The sequence below is a fragment of the Bison bison genome, unplaced genomic scaffold (genome assembly GCF_000754665.1).
Source record: "Bison bison bison isolate TAMUID 2011002044 unplaced genomic scaffold, Bison_UMD1.0 scf7180017864259, whole genome shotgun sequence".
NCBI lineage: Eukaryota > Metazoa > Chordata > Mammalia > Artiodactyla > Bovidae > Bison > Bison bison.
In genome coordinates, this window is record NW_011494831.1 from 3,496,390 (window position 1) to 3,515,458 (window position 19,069).

The following is a 19,069-nucleotide window of genomic DNA, read 5'->3' on the forward strand; positions in this document are numbered from 1 at the left end:
AACAATCTCCTTCCTCCACTATAGGATCCAGTCTGGCTCAGTTGTTGTCATATATTCTTAGCCTCCTTTAATCCAGAACATTACTTTTCTTTTCTGACACTGGCTAAGGATATAGTTCCCCTACCACACACACACTTCGTCAAACAGATTTAGCTTTGTGTAATTAAAACTAGGCATTTGATATGCTTTACTTAACCTAATATACTGCCTTCAAAGTACTGAGTCAATATTTACTGAATCGATTAGGTACCTTTTGCTGAATAAAGCTTATCATATAATCTTGTTTTAAGTAACAATCTCTTTAACAATCTCTTCCTGGTTCCTTGTGACTTGTTTATATGACCCAGAGGACTTTTAAAATGTTACATGGTTGCCAGTTCTTAAAGTGTCAGTGAAAACACTCAGGTAAAATAAGTGGAGAGGAAATTGTAGAACTCTGAATTGAAAGCAAAGGAATTTGCAAGTTGAGAAGTTGGTCCCTCAGTAAACCTGAGTCACAGAGAAGACTAGTAGCCAGTTCCTGTGAAGACAGCACTCAGTGAGACCAAGACCTGCACTTCTCAGGTTCATGTTGACCATGAGTGATCGTCTGTTCTTCCTCATTTTCTGATTTTTTGTCTCCCTGAAGCACCCTGTTTGTTTCAGCTGTGGTTTTAGTGCTGAATTCTTGTCTTTTTTAAACTTCTTTTGTTTAGCCCTTGCAGAGAATTGAACTGTGTCCAGGGATGACTTTCACTGCTGTGTTTTGTTTCCAAACCTTTTGCAGTGCAAAGTAAATCCTGTAGAGTCATTTTGCCAACCTTTTTTTTGTAGTGTTGCCTAGTCACATTGATCATTTGACAAAGCAGCTGTGGAAAGCTGTTTTATAAAGGCCAGACCACCTTTGTTGTGACTGTAGTGGTGCCTGTCATCTTATTAATTGATCTCTTGTTAAGGACACAGGGAGTGCGGATGTACTCGAGGTATGTATGAGGAGGCTGAGGGTGACACTGAGCTACACTGCGAGGCAAGCCCCCCTCTGCTTCTTGCTCTGTCACAAATAGATATTTGACTCTAGGTCGTATGCAGGTTCAATTTGGTTTTGTTTTTTTATTTCATTTATTTATTTTTCACTGCACTGAGTCTTTGTTGCTGCACTCGGTCTTTCTCTAGTTGTGGCAAACGGGGGCTAGTCTTTAGTTGTGGCGCACGGGCTTCTCACTGTGGTGATTTCTTTTGTTGGGGAGCATGGGCTCTAGGGCTTAAGAACCTCAGTAGTTGCAGCACGTGGGCTCAGTAATTGCAGAGCATGGGCTCTAAAGTATGGGCTAAGTTGCCCTGCGGCATGTGGCATCCTCCTGGGATTGAACCTGTGTCCCCTGCATTGGCAGGTGGTTTCTTAAGCACTGGATCACCAGGAAAGTCTCTGGTTTTTTTTTTTTTTTTTTAATAGAATGAGATTTGAAAGTAGGACATTGGTATTTAGTTTCCTTTTACTCAGAGATACTATGTCAGTGATATATATTTACCTATTCTGGCATATGACTCCAGTCTTATTACACATTCCATGATTCCTCAACTCTTATTCATATTTTTTAGAGGTAATGAAAGGTCATTCTTTTGAGTACAGAGGGTTCATGACCTAGCATTTGAACTCTACCTTTAGAAGGTGTCTGATCTGTATGTCTGCTCGTGCTTGAGACCCGATATACAACATTTATTCAATGGGGACAAACAAAGACTAGGATTTATTTTTAGGTAGCCACAGGAACCAGGCAATCTGTTCTCTCCATGACTGCCTTAGATAAATAACTATTCACATGGGACATTCTTTTTCAATATTAAAAAGCATTCTTTATTCATTCAAGTTTGAAAATTGTTTCTTATAAGGTTGCTGATTAACTGTGGCACAATAAAAAGATTTTCTCTAACCTTCAGTACCCAAAAAGCTTTATACATAAAGAGGTCTTTCAAAGCACTATGAGGAAAATATCTATCCAACTATGAGGGAATAATAAAATCATGATACAGCCACACAATTATGCAGATGGTTAAAATGTTTTGAAATGTTTATATTGGTTAGAGACATGCCTAAAAGTTTTTAAAAAGCAAGCTACTGTAAATTACATATGCAGTATGTTCACAATTCTCCAAAAAGCACAGAAGAATTACTGGAAGATATATTAACAATGATTCTAACTGATTGGTAGAACTAGAAGTGGTATTTTTCTACTTTTTATCGAATTTTCAAAATGTACTTATTGATTCTGTGACAATTTTATTTCAGAAGCAGTTGTTACATAATATGCCTTAACTTTAAAATATCACTAGGTATATGTGACTGCAGGGAAGATATGCGAGGTGGATAGGGAGACACTTGGATGAAATGGCTAACTTGCTGTTCACTTCAGAGCCTGAAGCAGTGAGTTCAAGTGTTGGCTTGTTTGATAGCACAGCCCAGCTGCTACTTATAGTCCTCTTTGGGGAAAGAAATATAAGTAAATTTAATAGGTAACTGACTCTGGTAAGTCCTGTTACCTTTCTAAGTCTGGTTAATCATTTATAAAGTAAGAATAATAATACCTACCTCAAAGGGTTGTGGCAAGACTTAGCTGAAAATATTTTATGAACTCTAAAGTACCATGCATATGGAAAGAGACTTCATTAAATGGACCTTCAGGCCACTCTAGCTATAACTGTTAATATATTAAATTAATAAGAAATAATCACCTTGATTGACATGTTCTTTTGTTATCTTTCTTGATCAGAGAGGACCAGGTAAACTTCCGGGGATTCATGAGAACCTTGGCTCATTTCCGACCCATTGAGGATAATGAAAAGAGCAAAGATGTGAATGGACCAGAACCACTCAACAGCCGAAGCAACAAACTGCACTGTAAGGAGATAGTCTTCTGGCTTAAAATATTTGCTTTTCATTTCTTACAAATCATTTATTTATTCATTCATTTACTAAGGAATTATTTATTCGAACACAGTGGTTAAGAGCTCAGACCCTGGAGCTAAAGTGGCTGGATTTGAATCCCAGCACTGCCACTTTTTGGCCCTATGACTTTGGGCAGCTTACTTCAGATCTTTGGGCTGCAGTTTCCTTTTCTGTAGAATGGGATATTAAGAGGTTTCACATAGGAAGGTTGTAAAGATTTGATGATAGATCTTCATCTTCATCAAGTGCTAGAGTGACAGCAGTGAAAAAGATCCAGCCCACCTTAAAATTTGACAGATGTTGGGATGTCACTTAAGAGGGGTGGACAGCCAGGTTAGTGAAAGATTTCATTTTTCTCCCCATGCCTCTCGCCTCCTTTCTTTGGATACTTCTTAGATTTCCCTCTGTCCTTTGTTGGTTTGTGTAGGATATTGCCTAATCCCTTATAATACTTCTCCGAGAAATTAAAATTGATTTCTCTTTTCATTTAACACAAGTTGAAGTTGAAATTGTATTGAATTGATTTTGCCCAAGCTTCTGTTACTGGGGTGCCCACCAAATTTTTACTAGATGTTTTAAAGAAAAATTAAAAGGCTTTATAACATTGAAACAAATATGGATAAACTATAGGATATAATGCTAAATTTACCTACATTTGAAAGATGGTACATGAAACTTAAAGTTTTAATTTGTAGCCCTTGGCCCAGATCTCCCTTGCCATAGGAGTATGAGTTCACTCCGCCTCTATTTCAGGTAGAGCTTGAGAAGTACTGAAATAAATATTGTTGTATAAGACAAGAAAGGTTTTTGAACCCAAATAATAAAACACTGCTCTTCTTCACTACAAAATCATATACCTTAGTGAACAGCAAAAAACTTGAATACAAACAAAATTGAATATAGAAGAAAACAGAATTCTGATGAATTGTTCTCAAATTTATTGGATACTCTGTTTATTAGTGAATTTCCCTTTCTTCTTTCAAGACTAAGAACTGTTTGAAACAAAGCCTTGTGTCTTAATGTTTTATGAGGTTTAGTGTATATTTAGTACAAATTTGCCTGATGCTGGCATTAGTATAGGAGATTATGTTCTTATTCAGTGTCGTCAGACCAGGAGTTGATCAATAATTGAAAAAGTTGGCTTTAGCATGGGATCATAGAAAAGGATACATGGCTTAACATTTTAATTTACCTTAAAATATTTAAAAACAGATTAATTGGCCAACCTTTGGATGTAGGACCAAGAGTTGTTTTGGTTTGGTTTTTTAGAATTATTTATTTCTTTTTATTTATTTAGTTTTTAATTGGAGGATAATTGGTTTACAATGTTTTATTGGTTTCTGCCATACAACAGCGCAAATCAGTCTTAAGTATATATTGTTTTGTTTTAATAAAGTTCTGTTGATGGGAGTTGTGTGACATTTTTTGCACAGAACCTATCTGTAATGTATGGTCTAAGGTTTCTGGTTGCAGTTTCTTTTCAGTGGAAAGAGAACTTAAAGGTACTCGGAAAGCATTCTGAGAATAGAATTTTCCAGGTGTTTACATTTCTTCCTTCATCTTACATTTGTCCTGCCACACTTTTCACAACAGTTTGGGTTTTTTGTTTTTTTTTTTTTGCTCTCTTCAGTGACTTGATTTTGAGCCTTTCAAAAGCTGTCAGACTAATTTTCATTTAAAAAATAGCTTTCTTTTCACATTTCATTTCCTATTAAGTTATACAGCTTTATGAAAAGTACAGATAGCACAATTCTAGGATAGTTGACACACCTGCCTCTTGGTAAGAACCAGCTCAGCAGGTGGAGTAGACACTCCAGAGTCGCCCATTGGCTGCAAGCGTGCTGTGTGCTGTCAGCTGGAACGATTGCAGAGGGGAGGGGAGTGTCTGTGGATCAGTGAGTTGGTTAAGGAGAAAACAGTTAAGAGACATTCTGTGCTCTACAAAACTATGCTTGCTTTTCTAATCCAGAATGAGAGGAGGCTCTAAAGGTTATCAGATGTAATACCCACCCGTTACCTGAATTCCCATTACAGCGTGGGCTCTACCTTTTTCAAGTCATGAATTCCCTTAGCAGTCTGGTGAATACTATCAGTCTCATCTCAGAATGTTTGTGAAAGTATAAAATGAAACACATACAATTATAAAGAAAACCAATTATATTGAAATACAATTAACAAAATGTTAAAACAACTTTGTGATGCAGTGATACTTCCTTATTCTATGCTAAATAATAGGATGTGACTTGGAGCCTTTGGCTATAGAGCAGCTCTGTATCTTGATTGTGGTGGTGGTTACATGAAACTACATAGGTGATAGAACTGCACAGAACCACACACACATGCACATGTACACATGGTGAAGCCTGGATAAACTCTGGGTTGTACCACTGTCGGTTTCCTGGTTTTGATGGTATGTTATAGTTATGCAGGATGTTACCTGCAGAGAGCCTGGAGTGAAGGGTATATGTAGAGGCTCAGAGAGATATTTGTACATCCACATTTGTGGTTATTCATAAGAGCTAAAATGAGAAAGCAACCCGTATTCATCAGTGAATGAATGGATAAGCAAATTCATTAATTTGCATTGACCCTAAAGAAAATACTCCAAGTAGCATTAGTGGATGTAGTAGTATCCACTAATTAGTATCCACTAATAGTATTAGTGTATCAGCTAGGATACCTTCAGCTGAGTCAGCTGACTTCAACAGTAAGGAGCTGTATTATCTCACTTTGCAAGTGAAGTAGGGCACGTGACAGGGTTGATTGTGTTGTCAAGGACCCAAGTTTTTCCTGCTGCTCTACTCTGCCATCCTTAGGGTTTGCTTCATCCAAAGTGTGGCTTCTCATGGACACATGATGGCTTTAGTGGTATTTAGGCTATGTGCTTCCCTGTCCATATCTGACAGTCGGGAGACAGCGACAGACAGGATGCCCCCTAAGCCGTGGATGAGCTTCTGTTAGGAAGGGAGAAGTCCAGAGTGCCACAGAAATGGCAGTTTAGGGTGAGGTAGAATAACAAATGCAAGTTATGCATAGTTTTTACCATTACTTTAGTCTTGGCTTTCAGATCAACTTTTACATAAAGCTGAACATGAATTAGAATTCGGTTTAGGATCACATTCATGTAAGGAGACCAGTGAAACCAAAGCTACAGGAGGAGTCCTTGATGTCTGCTTCTCTGTCTATATATTGGTTTTTCTGAATTTACCACAGAGCTGTGGAAGCAGCAAGAAGGTGCTTCTTGTTGTAGACTGAAGAGAACAGCTGAACATCATATACCTAGCAACACATTTGCTACTAAGGCAAATTTGTTTACAGTCCATCTTCCATCAGAGAATAGTCCCTTCAGGAACTCTGAGAGTATGCTTTGTCCTATCTGTTTTTCATGCCATAGTGAAAGAATGTCAAGGACAATTAACAAGGCTGAGCTGTACCTATGTAGGCACAGGCCCACGCACACATAGTGCTGCTATTCTGTCTGTCTCCAGGAATGGTTCCTTATTATTCTCTTCAGGTCAGTGAGGTTATAATGTCTTACGTGGAAGGTACAACCGATCTTAGAATGCTCCAGAGCATGGTAAGCAAGGCAGGGGTCGATAAGCTTCCATTTTGGTATTCTATTTGTCCTCTGAAGTAATTTGTTTTTTATAACACATAATGAGTAATGCGGGAAATGAGTCTGCATGAAGACATTTTATTTGGATGATGAAGAGTATTGGTGAAGTGGAGTTTGGGAGAGTAGCCAAAAAGAAACTGAGCAGCATTATTCACAATGGCTAAAAGGTCAGAGCAATCCAGGTGTCCGTCAGCAAATGAGTGGATACATCAGCAAATGATGGATACAGTCTGACTCTGACTCAGCAGAGCCAGAGTCTTAACCACTGTGCTGTATTGCTCTGATGTCAACATCAGGAGCTCAGAGGAGGGATCCAAGCTGGAGATGCCCATTCGGGAGCCATCAGCATTAGATGGCATGTAAAGCCCTGAGGCTAGAGGTGAGAAACTACACTTCTGGAGACAGGAGAGTCCCAAGTCACAGACCAAAAATGGGGGAAAGGGACAGGAAGAGAGGAAAGAGAGAAGCTAACAAAATGGCTCAGTCATTTGGCATTTGACCGTTAGTTATCTCAGGGAAAATGCTGGTTCTACTGGTTCAGGACCAGAGCTGATTGACGGGAATACAAATCAGTTAATAAATTACTGTTAACTGCAGTTTTTTCTAGAAGATTGTATCACATGATCTCTCTAGTTACCCCTCTGCTGCTGTCTAGTCTGTTCAAGCTGCTTTAACAGAATACCATAGACTAGGTGACCTAAGCAGACAGTTGTCCCAGTTCTGGAGACTGGACTCAGATTAGGTTGCCAACAGTCAGGTTCTTGGTGAGGGCCCCTCTTCTGGTTCACAGTCTTCTTGCTGTCTTCTCACATGGGGAGGGAGGTGGAGACAGAAAGAGAGAGGGATAAAGAGATCTCCTGTCTCCTATTTTTATAAGGGCATTAATCTCATCATGAGGGCCCCACCCTCATGAGCCAGTCTAACCCTAAGTACTTCCCAAAGGTTCTACATTCTAATAACATCACCTTGGGGTTAATGGTTCCAACACAAGAATTTGAAACATTCAGTCCATGGCAACTAGGTTTCAAAAATTAGCTTTTCATGTTTCTCTAAATACTTGGTCAGAAAGAAATGTGTTTATTCCAGTACCCAATTAAGAAATTCAGAAGCGTATTTATGGGTTATATAGCAAGCAGATTTCTATCCCTAAATCACCCTGAACATTCCTTAGTAAATAACACATTTTATGGTATTTTAGAATGATAGCAGCATATGCAGAAGAGAGGGTGTGTGCATGTGTTTAAATTTGTATTCCATATTGAACTATAGTTGATTTACAATGTTGTGTTAGTTTCAGGTGTATGGCAAAGTGATACACTTATGCATGTACGTTACATTTGTTCTTTTTCAAGTTGGTAATACTGTATTAAACACGCATTCATTGTGGAATGCTTATGATCCTGTCCCTTCCCTGGGAGTCAGAAACTTCCTAATCATATAAATCTCAAATTTGGTAAACATAGTCACTCAACTAACCAAATCAAAGAAAACTGACAAACATCAGGGGAAGTCTCTCTTGTTTACTCCCCCTTTGAGAATTGTAATATGTACCTTACAAAAAGTAAATTGGATTTTTCTAAAATTTTTACTTGGACTTTTAGTGGACTCACCACCCTCCTCCCTCTTTTTTTTTTCTTTTGGTGGAGGCAAGGGGTGATGTTTAAACTTGTAGATATTCATCCGTGTTTTCATGCCTTTGCTCTCAGTGTTAGCTCTTCCTAGAATCCATCCTTTATCAGATTTCTGTTTATCTTTCAATACCTTGTTCAAATGTTACTTGAACCAGAAAGATACATCTGCAGTGTGCTGTGTTCCCTGGTATTTCGTATGTATGATAGCATTTAGAATGTATTAAAGTGCATAGTGTGTGTTGTTCTCTACTGGATTGTGAATTCCAAGGACCAGATCTAAATCTGTGTATCCTGATAACTATAAAGCAACGGATATGGGCCTTTTAGTATTTTCAGTAACTTCAGTACCTTTTGGTTTTCAGTACTGAAAACCAAAAATCTTAGCAGCATACTTGAAGTGATTGAAAGCCTCAGAAGTACAACATTCAGCTGTTGTATGGTAGTCATGTCCTCAGTGTGATGTCTCACAGTGCCTAAGAATCATCCAGTGTTACCACACTATTCACTTGGTAGCCCTTTAGGAACATGACACTGTCTGAGTGATTTCTGCTGTTCTGAATTCTCTCTCTCAAATACCCTAGTTTCTAAAAGATCTATCTATTATGTTAAAGAGAAAGAACCATGAAGAGGCCAGGACACCACCAAATGCTTGGTCTTTCTGTTGGAGACAAGTTCTTTACCTTCAGGACTCCCAAGTGGCAGAGGATTATGTCAAGTCTTATTTGAGGCAAAATGAAGACTGTAGCCTGGGACACAGCATTTCAGATAGCTCTGAGAAACTGCTCCAGAGAGGCAGCGGGGAAAACCAGTATATATGTGATTTGGGTGAAGGGGCAGTACTTGCAGTCAGGCACATATATTTTGCAGAAAGTTTCTGCTAGTCTTGTGAAGGTTAATGCTCGTCATGAGGAGCAGACATCACCATGAAGGATTTCAGTGCTGCTCTAGATATGAGAAGATGCAAGAATTGGTCTCATAAAATCGGCTCCTGAAAATATATAACTATCTGAAGACCTGTCCTGCCAGTTTTTCCCAGAGCACAGAGTACCTCATTTCTGCTCTCCACCCTGAACTTTCACAGGGTGTTGAAAATCAGCAGCTGCAGAAGCACATGATTTAATCTTGTAGAGGTAGATGGCAAGTGCCAATTTGTAGTTGACAGTTATTTGAAATTTTACACGAGTTTGCCGAAATGGTCATTTTCCCACAGTAATATGTCCTGTAGTCTGCTGTTTGGTGCCTGTATGGCTCCTCTGTTGACTCTCCCTGACACAGAAGACTTGATGGGCTTGTGTAGAGACGGCCTAACTGACAGAATCTGATGGGATTTGGGTTTTATATGTGTGTGGGGGGGTGGTGGGGGTGGGGCAGGGTTAACATTCTAAGTTAAGAAAAAGGACATTCGATTTATTAAGTTTTTTTATTTGTCCAATGAAAGGCTGTGTTTCATCCATGCTAAGATGCCATCATTTATGAGATGCATCCCAATTCCTTAAAGTGTCTAAAAATCAGTTACAGTGTCTTTAAATCTCTACAAGTAAGAGCAGTTGCTCTTGGAAAAACTATTAATGCATTGTCAGTTTTCTGCCTGGTGTCCTTTATAAACTTGGTTCCTTGAGAAGGGACAAAACATTATTGCTGCTGCTAAGTTGCTTCAGTCGTGTCCGACTCTGTGCAACCCCATAGACGGCAGCCCACCAGGCTCCTCCGTCCCGGGGATTCTCCAGGCAAGAACACTGGAGTGGGTTGCCATTTCCTTCTCCAATGCATGAAAGTGAAGAGTGAAAGTGAAGTCGCTCAGTCGTGTCCGACTCTTAGCGACCCCATGGACTGCAGCCTACCAGGCTCCTCCATCCATGGGATTTTCCAGGCAAGAGTACTGGAGTGGGTTGCCATTGCCTTCTCTGCAAAACATTATTGAATTTCCACTAAATTCTTGTTTTTTCCTACCAGTTGCTTTTCGACTGTATGACTTGGATAAAGATGACAAGATCTCCCGTGATGAGCTGTTACAGGTTTGTGGGACAATTCCAATGCACACAGCTAGCTTGTGTTTGGGCCCTGCTGACTTAGTGATGTGGACAGGAATTGTTCTTTCCTTCAGTAAGCCTTTATTTAACACCTGCTGTATGCAGCATCCTGTCCTGCATATATAGGATAAAGCAGAACAGATGACCTGGGGAAACTTGAAATGCCTCCATTGAGTTCTCACAGATGTTGCCACTGTTTAAAAGCTAAGCGCCAAAGAATTGATGCTTTTGAACTGTGGCATTGGAGAAGACTCTTGAGAGTCCCTTGGACTGCAAGGAGATCAAACCAGTCCATTCTAAAGGAGATCAGTCCTGGGTGTTCATTGGAAGGACTGACGTTGAAGCTGAAACTCCTGTACTTTGGCCACCTGATGTGAAGAGATGACTGATTTGGAAAGACCCTGATGCTGGGAATGATTGGGGGCGGGAGGAGAAGGGCACAACAGAGGATGAGATGATTGGATGGCATCACCAGCTCGATGGACATGGGTTTGGGAGGACTCCAGGAGTTGGTGATGGACAGGGAAGCCTGGCGTGCTGTGGTTCATGGGGTCGCAGAGTCGGACACGACTGAGTGACTGAACTGAACTGAAATATCTTTTAAGTTCAGGCTGGAACTAAAATATGTGAGATGGTTTAGATCAGATAGTTCAGTTATTGTCAAATCAGCTTACTGGTAATTCTGATGACAGTTAGGTAAATGCAGCTCTTTCGTATGTCCTTAGGCCTGATGTAAATAAGAGTCAAAGAACTGCTGCTGGGACAGTGTCCACGGGACAGTGTCCATGGAGCCATGGTTCACTGTTCTTTGTTGCTCCCAATAGACAATTCCCTGTCCTAATGGCAGCGACTGGTGTTTCATCCTGTTAGTGTTGCCCTTCTCTGTCCCTGCTCCCCGTTTCCTAAACACAAGTTTAGGAGGAGATAAAATTCTACTTTTTCCTTTTTTTAATATTTATGAATCATGGGACTTCCCTGGAGGTCCAGAGGTTAGGACTTCGCCTTCCAGTGCAGGGGGTGCTGGCTTGATCTCTGGTCAGGGAGCTAAGATCCTACATGCTTTGTGGCCAAAAAACCAAAACATAAAACACAAGCTATATTGTAATAAATTCAATTAAGATTTTTTAAATGGTCCACATCAAACGAAAAAACTGTAAAAAATCTTACATATCTTTAGGATCCTAGGGGGCTAACACATTCAGGAATTTCCATGGGGAGATTTCTCTATTTCAAGATAAAACTAAAAAGTGAAGTGCTTTCTAGTCACCTTGAAGTGAGTCTGAACTCATTGCTTTGAGAAATCTTCTCAGTTGAAATTAAGGACCAACCCAGGGTATTCCTATTAATACATTTCTGTGTCATAGTAAAAACCAGTCTGCAGGTCAATGATTGTGTCCTTTGGTTTTGAATTGGGGACATCTTTTTTTGTAAGAAGATTTCACTTTATTTAAAATTGCTACATATGGGCTTCTGAGTTCTGAAGAGAAAAATAGAGGCAATCACTCTATAGTTGCAAGTTTTTATCCTCTGGTCCAGATCTAGCTGCCAGAAAGATCTATTTTGGAATGGAAGGTTGATTTTTTCTTTTTTCCTATTATTAAGATAAAAGAGGCTGCGGCAGGGTATGAGGAGGAGATCATGTGGCCAGAATGCCAGTCAGTGACTAAAGTGTTCCTCAGGCCTGAAATGACTTTGGAACAAATGTGCTTATGGATTATTGAGGTGTCAGAGGACTAATGTTATCCAAGCAAGAAGACAATTTGAACATTTTACCAAAGTTTACAAAATTTACTTTTCTAAACTCTGCCATTTCTAAAACATTTGATAATATGAAGTTCTTAATTACTCGGTGGATATTAAAATTTTTTTTTGTTGTTTGTCGTAAGGAAAGTCTGACTGTTCATATTTTCCTAGTTTGATTTTTATAAAAAGTTCTGACTGGACTTTTTTTTTTTTTTTCTGACTGGACTTTTAAGGGTGATGGATATGTTTATTATCTTGATTGGGATGATGATTTCACAAGTATGTGTACATATGTCAGAACTTATCAGGTTGTACATTTTAAATGTGTACAGTTTACTGCATACCAGCTATACTTCAATAAAGATAGTTGCTATACTCATTTTATGAGAGTAGCATAACTTGGACATGAAAATATTGTAAAGACTATAATAGGAAAATTACAGTGCAATCCCTTTTACTCACATGGATATATAAATCCAAAACAAAATATTAACACATCAAATCCAGCAGTATATAAAAGGAATACTATATTGTAGCCAAGGTGGCTTTATACCAGGAATTTGAAGTTGGTGTAAAAGTAGAAAACCTACCAGTAATATTTCTCCATGTTAACAGATTAAGGAAGAAAAATCGAATGTTCTTTTTCATAGAATTTTTATAAAATTCATCATCCAGTCATGATTTTTTATGGTAGGAATATTGACTTTACATACTTTTTGTAATTTTTAAATTTTTATTGGAGTGTAGTTGATTTACAATGTGATGTTAGTTTCTGCTGTACAGCAAAGTGAATCAGTTATATGCGTATGTCCTCTCTTTTTTAGATTCTTTTCCCATATAGGGAAAAGATTTTAGTAGGGTTCCCTGAGCTATACAGTAGGTTCTTATTTGTTATCTATTTTATATAGAGTAGCATGTATATGTCAATCCCAACCTCCCAATTTTTTCCTCTCCTTCCCCCAATCCCAATTCATGATTTTTTTATGTCTTAAACAGAGAGAAGGGAGCTTTCTTAAACTAATAAAAAATATATACAGAAAACCTCATCACTCATTTGAAAAACAGTAATAATAAAAGTTCCATTTGCTAATAAACTTCTGACTGGAACTGAAAGTGACACTGTAGAGAGGTGGAAAGGGCACTGGCCAGGTGTGGAGGCTGGGTAGACAGCTTGGGCCACTGGCTGCTGGGACCCGTGTCCAGGCACCTCTGGACCTGTCTGTCCTCACTGACAGACGGGGTGAGTGGTTTTTACTGCACCCCCACTCCTATACCCACCCCACTGTACACATAGAGCACACACACAGTTCAGTTCTATAATTCTAAAAATAAAACACTTCAGAGAATAATTGGACTGGGACCTGAAGAAACTGCTGTTTCAGGATGGATTTGTCTAGTCGGCCACACACAGTCACTGCGTGCATGCTTAGTTGCTAAGTCCTGTCTGACTCTTTATGACCCCATGGACTGTAGCCTGCCAGGCTTCTCTGTCCTTGGGATTTCTCAGGCAGAAATACTGGAATGGTTCCAGGGGATCTTCCTGACCTAGGGATTGAACCCATATCTCCTGCATTGGCAGGTGTCATGTTTACCATTGAGCCACCTGGGAATCTCAATCACAAGGAAGATGACAAATGGCTTGGCCAGTTAAAGTTTTTGCTAGCATTGCCTCTTTTTATTTATCCTTTAATTTGTATATATTTCTCCCCAAATGTACAACTTCCAATTTTCAAGAATTGATTTGGGGATCAGGGTGTATTGATACAAATCAGTATTTCAGTTCTTTTTTTTTTTTCCCAGAATATCCCATAACATACTTTTAAAAATCAATTTTAATAGATTGGGGAAGGGTATAAAGGAATAGGGCAAAGGGAGTCCCGTGAGTCCCGTCCTAGGGGAAAGCTCAGCTCTTACCTGTTGAAGACAGAGGTGGTGGACTAGGGCAATGCAAGGCATCATAAAAGCACCCTGTCCCCCATTTCTTGTTGTTTTAAAAGTCATGTTATTAAGAGTTGTTTGTTTCATTTAAGGTAGCAATTTTCAATGTATATTCACACCCTAAAAATGTTAGCAGAATAAGTGGGGAGCTGGTGGTTTTTTTGGTACATTTGGGAATAAATTTGGTGAAAGTGCTTTTTAATTCTCTTTATCACAGTTCTCACAGCCCTTTAACTATGCTTGTCATTTTTCTAAAAGAAGGGATTTAGTATTTAACCCTTCAAGGATCTTTATGTTCCTTGCCATACTTTAGGAATAGCTGAGCTAATGCACTGCCAAAGCAAACTGTATTCTGGTAAGATTCCAGAAAGTCTTACCAAACTGAATTAAACCTATAAGTGACTAGTTTGCCTCATGCAACAAGAGAGCCTGGGAATATATTGTCCAGGTTCATACAATACCTAAATGATGTCCAGGAACCAGGCTGCTTCTTACTCTGGCATCCACAGTACATTTGACTTTCACCTAATGGTCCCAGGATAACTGTTGTTCGGCATCATGTCTACATCCCGGGCAGGAAGAATGGAGAAGACCAAAATGCAAAGGACTGTCCCTGAAGTGAAGGTCTGCCTTCCTATTCAATAACTTTGCCAAAGAGTTCTGCTCATATTATTGTCTAAAATGGCCCAGATGAGAAGATATGTGTTGAGGCTTTTTGGCTGTTAAATTCAGTTCGGTTCAGTTCAGTCTCTCAGTTGTGTCCGACTCTTTGCACCCCATGAATCGCAGCACGCCAGGCCTCCCTGTCCATCACCAACTCCCGGAGTTCACTCAAACTCATGTCCATCGAGTCAGTGATGCCATCCAGCCATCTCATCCTCTGTCATCCCCTTCTCCTCCTACCCCAAATCCCTCCCAGCACTAGAGTCTTTTCCAGTGAGTCAGCTCTTTGCATGAGTGGCCAAAGTACTGGAGTTTCAGCTTCAGCATCAGACCTTCCAATGAACACCCAGGACTGATCTTTAGGATGGACTGGCTGGATCTCCTTGCAGTCCAAGGGACTCTCAAGAGTCTTCTCCAACACCACAGTTCAAAAGCATCAATTCTTCGGCGCTCAGCTTTCTTCACAGTCCAACTCTCACATCTATACATGAAGGACATCAAAGGAAGAGAGGGTGGGGGTGGCTTTTTATTTTTTAAATTTTAGTAAGAGAGTCCGCGCAACCCCTAAGTCTCTCGTAATTCCTGGCTCTCGGTCCTGCAGGTGCTACGCATGATGGTCGGAGTTAATATCTCAGATGAGCAGCTGGGCAGCATTGCAGACAGGACCATCCAGGAGGCTGATCAGGATGGGGACAGCGCCATCTCTTTCACAGAATTTGTTAAGGTTAGTCACTTACCTCTTCACTTGAAGAGCTTAAATCCTACTATGCAGGAGAGAGGGAGAAAAACATTAGAGAGGAGCTTGACACAGCATCTCCTGTTGTAACCTTCATAACTGTAGCTGGGTTTGTTTTTTTTTTTAAACAGGTTTTGGAGAAGGTGGACGTAGAACAGAAAATGAGCATCCGATTTCTTCACTAAAGGACTGAGACCAAACTATTCCTTGCTTTCTAGTATTTAAGAACTGGAACTTGAAAGCCCTCCTATCCACCAGCCCCACCTCCACCCCATCATTCCCCTTCTCCCAAAGTACTACTGCTGTTGCATGACAACCCCAAATATGTTCCGTCAACGCAAACCTGCCTTTGGTGTATAAATAGGGCATTACAGAATGGTACACCCAGTCTAATTCTGTTCAGTGTTGTTAGCCGGATATCTCCATTTCTAAATGTCACCTTCCCTTGTTCTGCTGCTGAATGCCACACGTCCATCCAGTCTGAGAAGGTGAGAGGGAATCAACCCAAGAACCAGCCAGCAAAGCTCTTTGACTGGATGTGAACCATAGCCAGGCTGCCTTCCCACCAGCTTGGCTTTGGCATGCTCCTTCATCCTTTTTTATATGTCCTTTGCTTCCACTTCTCTTGCCCAACCTACCACTCTCTTAGTCTTTCAGTATCCCTGGTTTTTATTAAGTTTCCAATCTCCCTGTTCTACCTGGCATCCCCAGTTAGGCCTGTTAAATATATTTCAGACTTGGCAGTATAGTTCAGTGGTCTGGCAGTTTTTAATGTACCTTTACTCTTAAATGGGTATCTGGGATGTTGCCTCCCCAGGAGCTTTTCAATAACCAACACTTCTCTCAGAAAATGTCTTGACCATCTCTTGGTCCCCTCTGCTCTGTCACCAAAGGGCTGTTGGTTAGAGATGCTCTTGAAAGACAAGAGAGATAAGAGGTGTAGAGCCAAGTCTTCTAGGTGGCTTGCCCAGGTCACTCTACCTCTGGCCTCTGATTCTCAACATACATACCTACATGGCTGCTCTTGTTAGTACAGTGTTGATTCTCTGGAAATTAGCCGCATGCCTGCAGCTTGCTTCGTCTGAGGATAATGTCACCACCAGAATGGCTGCTCTGACCATTTGCTTGGTGTCTTTCTCATGGCTTTTTGAACAAGGAGGCTGGGCACCCTAAAAATATTCCCACCTCTACAGCATGGTTTATGCCTTGGTGTGATGTGCCCTGGAATACTTTTCACTTCACATTTCTAAGTAGAAAGATAAGTGCCTAACTTATCCCAGTCCATAAGATTTAAAAATTGTCCTCAGTGTCTTGAAGTTTTGCCCAAAATTCTCTCTGAATTTTACACCTGGCACAAGTTAATGCTGGACGCCATAGTCAGCTCTTAATACAGGTCCAAAATACTGAATGTATCGTATCATTAGCTGCCTGGTTACATTGACTTCCTAGCTCCTCTTGTACACTACTGCAAATCCCTTAGGAATGAGAGCTCTGGGATTGGTGACACAACCTGAAGTGGCATTACAAGCCTTTGCTTGAACCAGAGCAACTCCTCTGCCCCAAGGAAGCTTAGTATAGATGTCACTGAAGCAGGCTGTGGTCATCCTAAGATCTGTCCTTATGCATCTCTTCATCCATATATCTGTCCTTGGCTGATTCTGACTCATTGCTTGCTTGCTTCTTTCCTTGCTTTGGAAGGCTATCCAAGATGTATACACACTACTTTAGGAAGGGAATTGCTTTAAAAAAAAAAAAATGCAAAGGGTTTGGGAAGAGTGCTTAAGAAAGAGTAGCCAGGCTGGATGACTCAAGTATAAATGAGAGAGGATTTCATAGAGAAGTATCAGTGTGACTTTGTGATCAAGTGATATAGGAATTTTATAAAAGGGAAGAACTGTCCAACACTGGTCTATTAGTGAGGTACTTAGAGGCTCTTTGACCTGCATATTTAAAGTTCCTAAGATGATGGCTTTTTCCTCCTTTTGGCTGTGTAGCAAACTGTTTTAATCCACAGTTGTGCCTTATTGTTCCATTAAAATTGTATTCTTCGATCCATCAATAAATATTTGTGGTTAAAACAAAACAACATGGTTGATTTTTGGCCTCATGTTTTAAAAGAATTTTTCATGACTCAGTCCCTGTCTTCAGGTTTGAAATCCTGTGTCTTCTTTACTCGGCTTTATGTCTGTGCTATCAAATGCATTTATTTGAACATAACTGAGCATGACGTGAGATTCTGTCAGGATTTATATCTGCTGCTGCCTGGACATACAAGGCAGAAGTGTTTGTCTAGTGGCCAGCACTGAATGCCTCTGAGCATGACTGACAGCCTCAGCCACTTCCCACTCTCTCCAGGTTGGATTCCATTTGTGTTCTTGAACCCCTGACTTCTTAAGTGTAGAAGAGGTCTAAAATGGGGTATCTGTCTATTGCTTGTTATTAATTTTTCCACAGTCTCAGTGACATAGTGTGCCCAGCTATTCAGTTCAGTTCAGTCGCTCAGTCATGTCCGACTCTTTGCGACTCCATGAACCGCAGCACACCAGGCCTCCCTGTCCATCACCAACTCCCGGAGTTCACCCAAGCCCATGTCCATCGAGTCGGTGATGCCATCCAACCATCTCATCCTCTGTCATGCCTTTCTCCTCCTGCCCCCAATCCCTCCCAGCATCAGAGTTTTCCAATGAGTCAACTCTTCGCATCAGGTGGCCAAAGTACCGGAGTTTCAGCTTCAACATCAGTCCTTCCAATGAACACCCAGGACTGATCTCGTTTAGGATGGACTGGTTAAATATCCTTGCAGTCCAAGGGACTCTCAAGAGTCTTCTCCAACACCACAGTTCAAAAGCATCAATTCTTCAGCGCTCAGCTTTCTTCACAGTCCAACCTCACAGCCATACATGACCACTGGAAAAACCATAGCCTTTGTTTGCAAAGTAATGTCTCTGCTTTTTAATATGCTATCTAGGTTGGTCATAACTTTCCTTCCAAGGAGTAAGTGTCTTTTAATTTCATGGCTGCAATCACCATCTGCATTGATTTTGGAGCCCAGAAAAATAAAGTCAGCCACGGTTTACACTGTTTCCCCATCTACTTCCCATGAAGTGATGGGACCAGATGCCATGATCTTCATTTTCTGAATGTTGAGCTTTAAGTCAACTTTTTCACTCTCCTCTTTCACTTTCATCAAGAGGCTCTTTAGTTCCTCTTCACTTTCTGCCGTAAGGTGGTGTCATCTGCATATCTGAGGTTATTGATATTTCTCCCAGCAATCTTGATTCCAGCTTGTGCTTCTTCCAGCCCAGTGTTTCTCATGATGTACTCTGCATAGAAGTTAAATAAGTAGGGTAACAATATACAGCCTTGACGTTCTCCTTTGCCTACTTGGAACCAGTCTGTTGTTCCATGTCCAATTCTTTTTTTTTTTTTTTTTCAGATGAATAACCACTAAGGACTTACTTTATAGCACAAGGAACTCTGCTCAATGTTCCGTGGCAGCTGGATGGGAGGGGAGTTTGGGGGAGAGTGGATACATGTATAGGTATGGCTGAGCCCCTTCAATGTTCACCCGAAAGGAACACAACACTGCAACAGTCTATATTCCAATATATAATAAAAAATTTAAATACTTAAAAACAAAAACTCCACCTTCAAACTTCCTACTTCAACAGTTTCTAGGCAAGACTAAATGATTAAAGTGTCACAATGAGAAACCAAATAGGATGGAGAATGGAAAATGTCCTTGGATTTTGGCAATTAGGATAACGCTGAGAGCATCCAAGGTTTTGA

The 19,069-nt window shown here is 40.3% G+C and overlaps 1 protein-coding gene across 1 annotated transcript in view; it reads left to right on the forward strand.

The window, feature by feature from the left end:
- Window positions 1-17,366, forward strand: part of CHP1 (calcineurin-like EF-hand protein 1) — a 35,893-nt gene extending 18,527 nt beyond the window's left edge. The window contains exons 4-7 of the mRNA XM_010847982.1: window positions 2,748-2,875; window positions 10,124-10,185; window positions 15,146-15,268; window positions 15,412-17,366. Of these exons, the coding sequence (XP_010846284.1) occupies window positions 2,748-2,875; window positions 10,124-10,185; window positions 15,146-15,268; window positions 15,412-15,465 (367 nt within the window). The 3' untranslated portion in view covers window positions 15,466-17,366. The remainder of the gene's footprint in view (window positions 1-2,747; window positions 2,876-10,123; window positions 10,186-15,145; window positions 15,269-15,411) is intronic.
- Window positions 17,367-19,069: the final 1,703 nt, after the last annotated feature.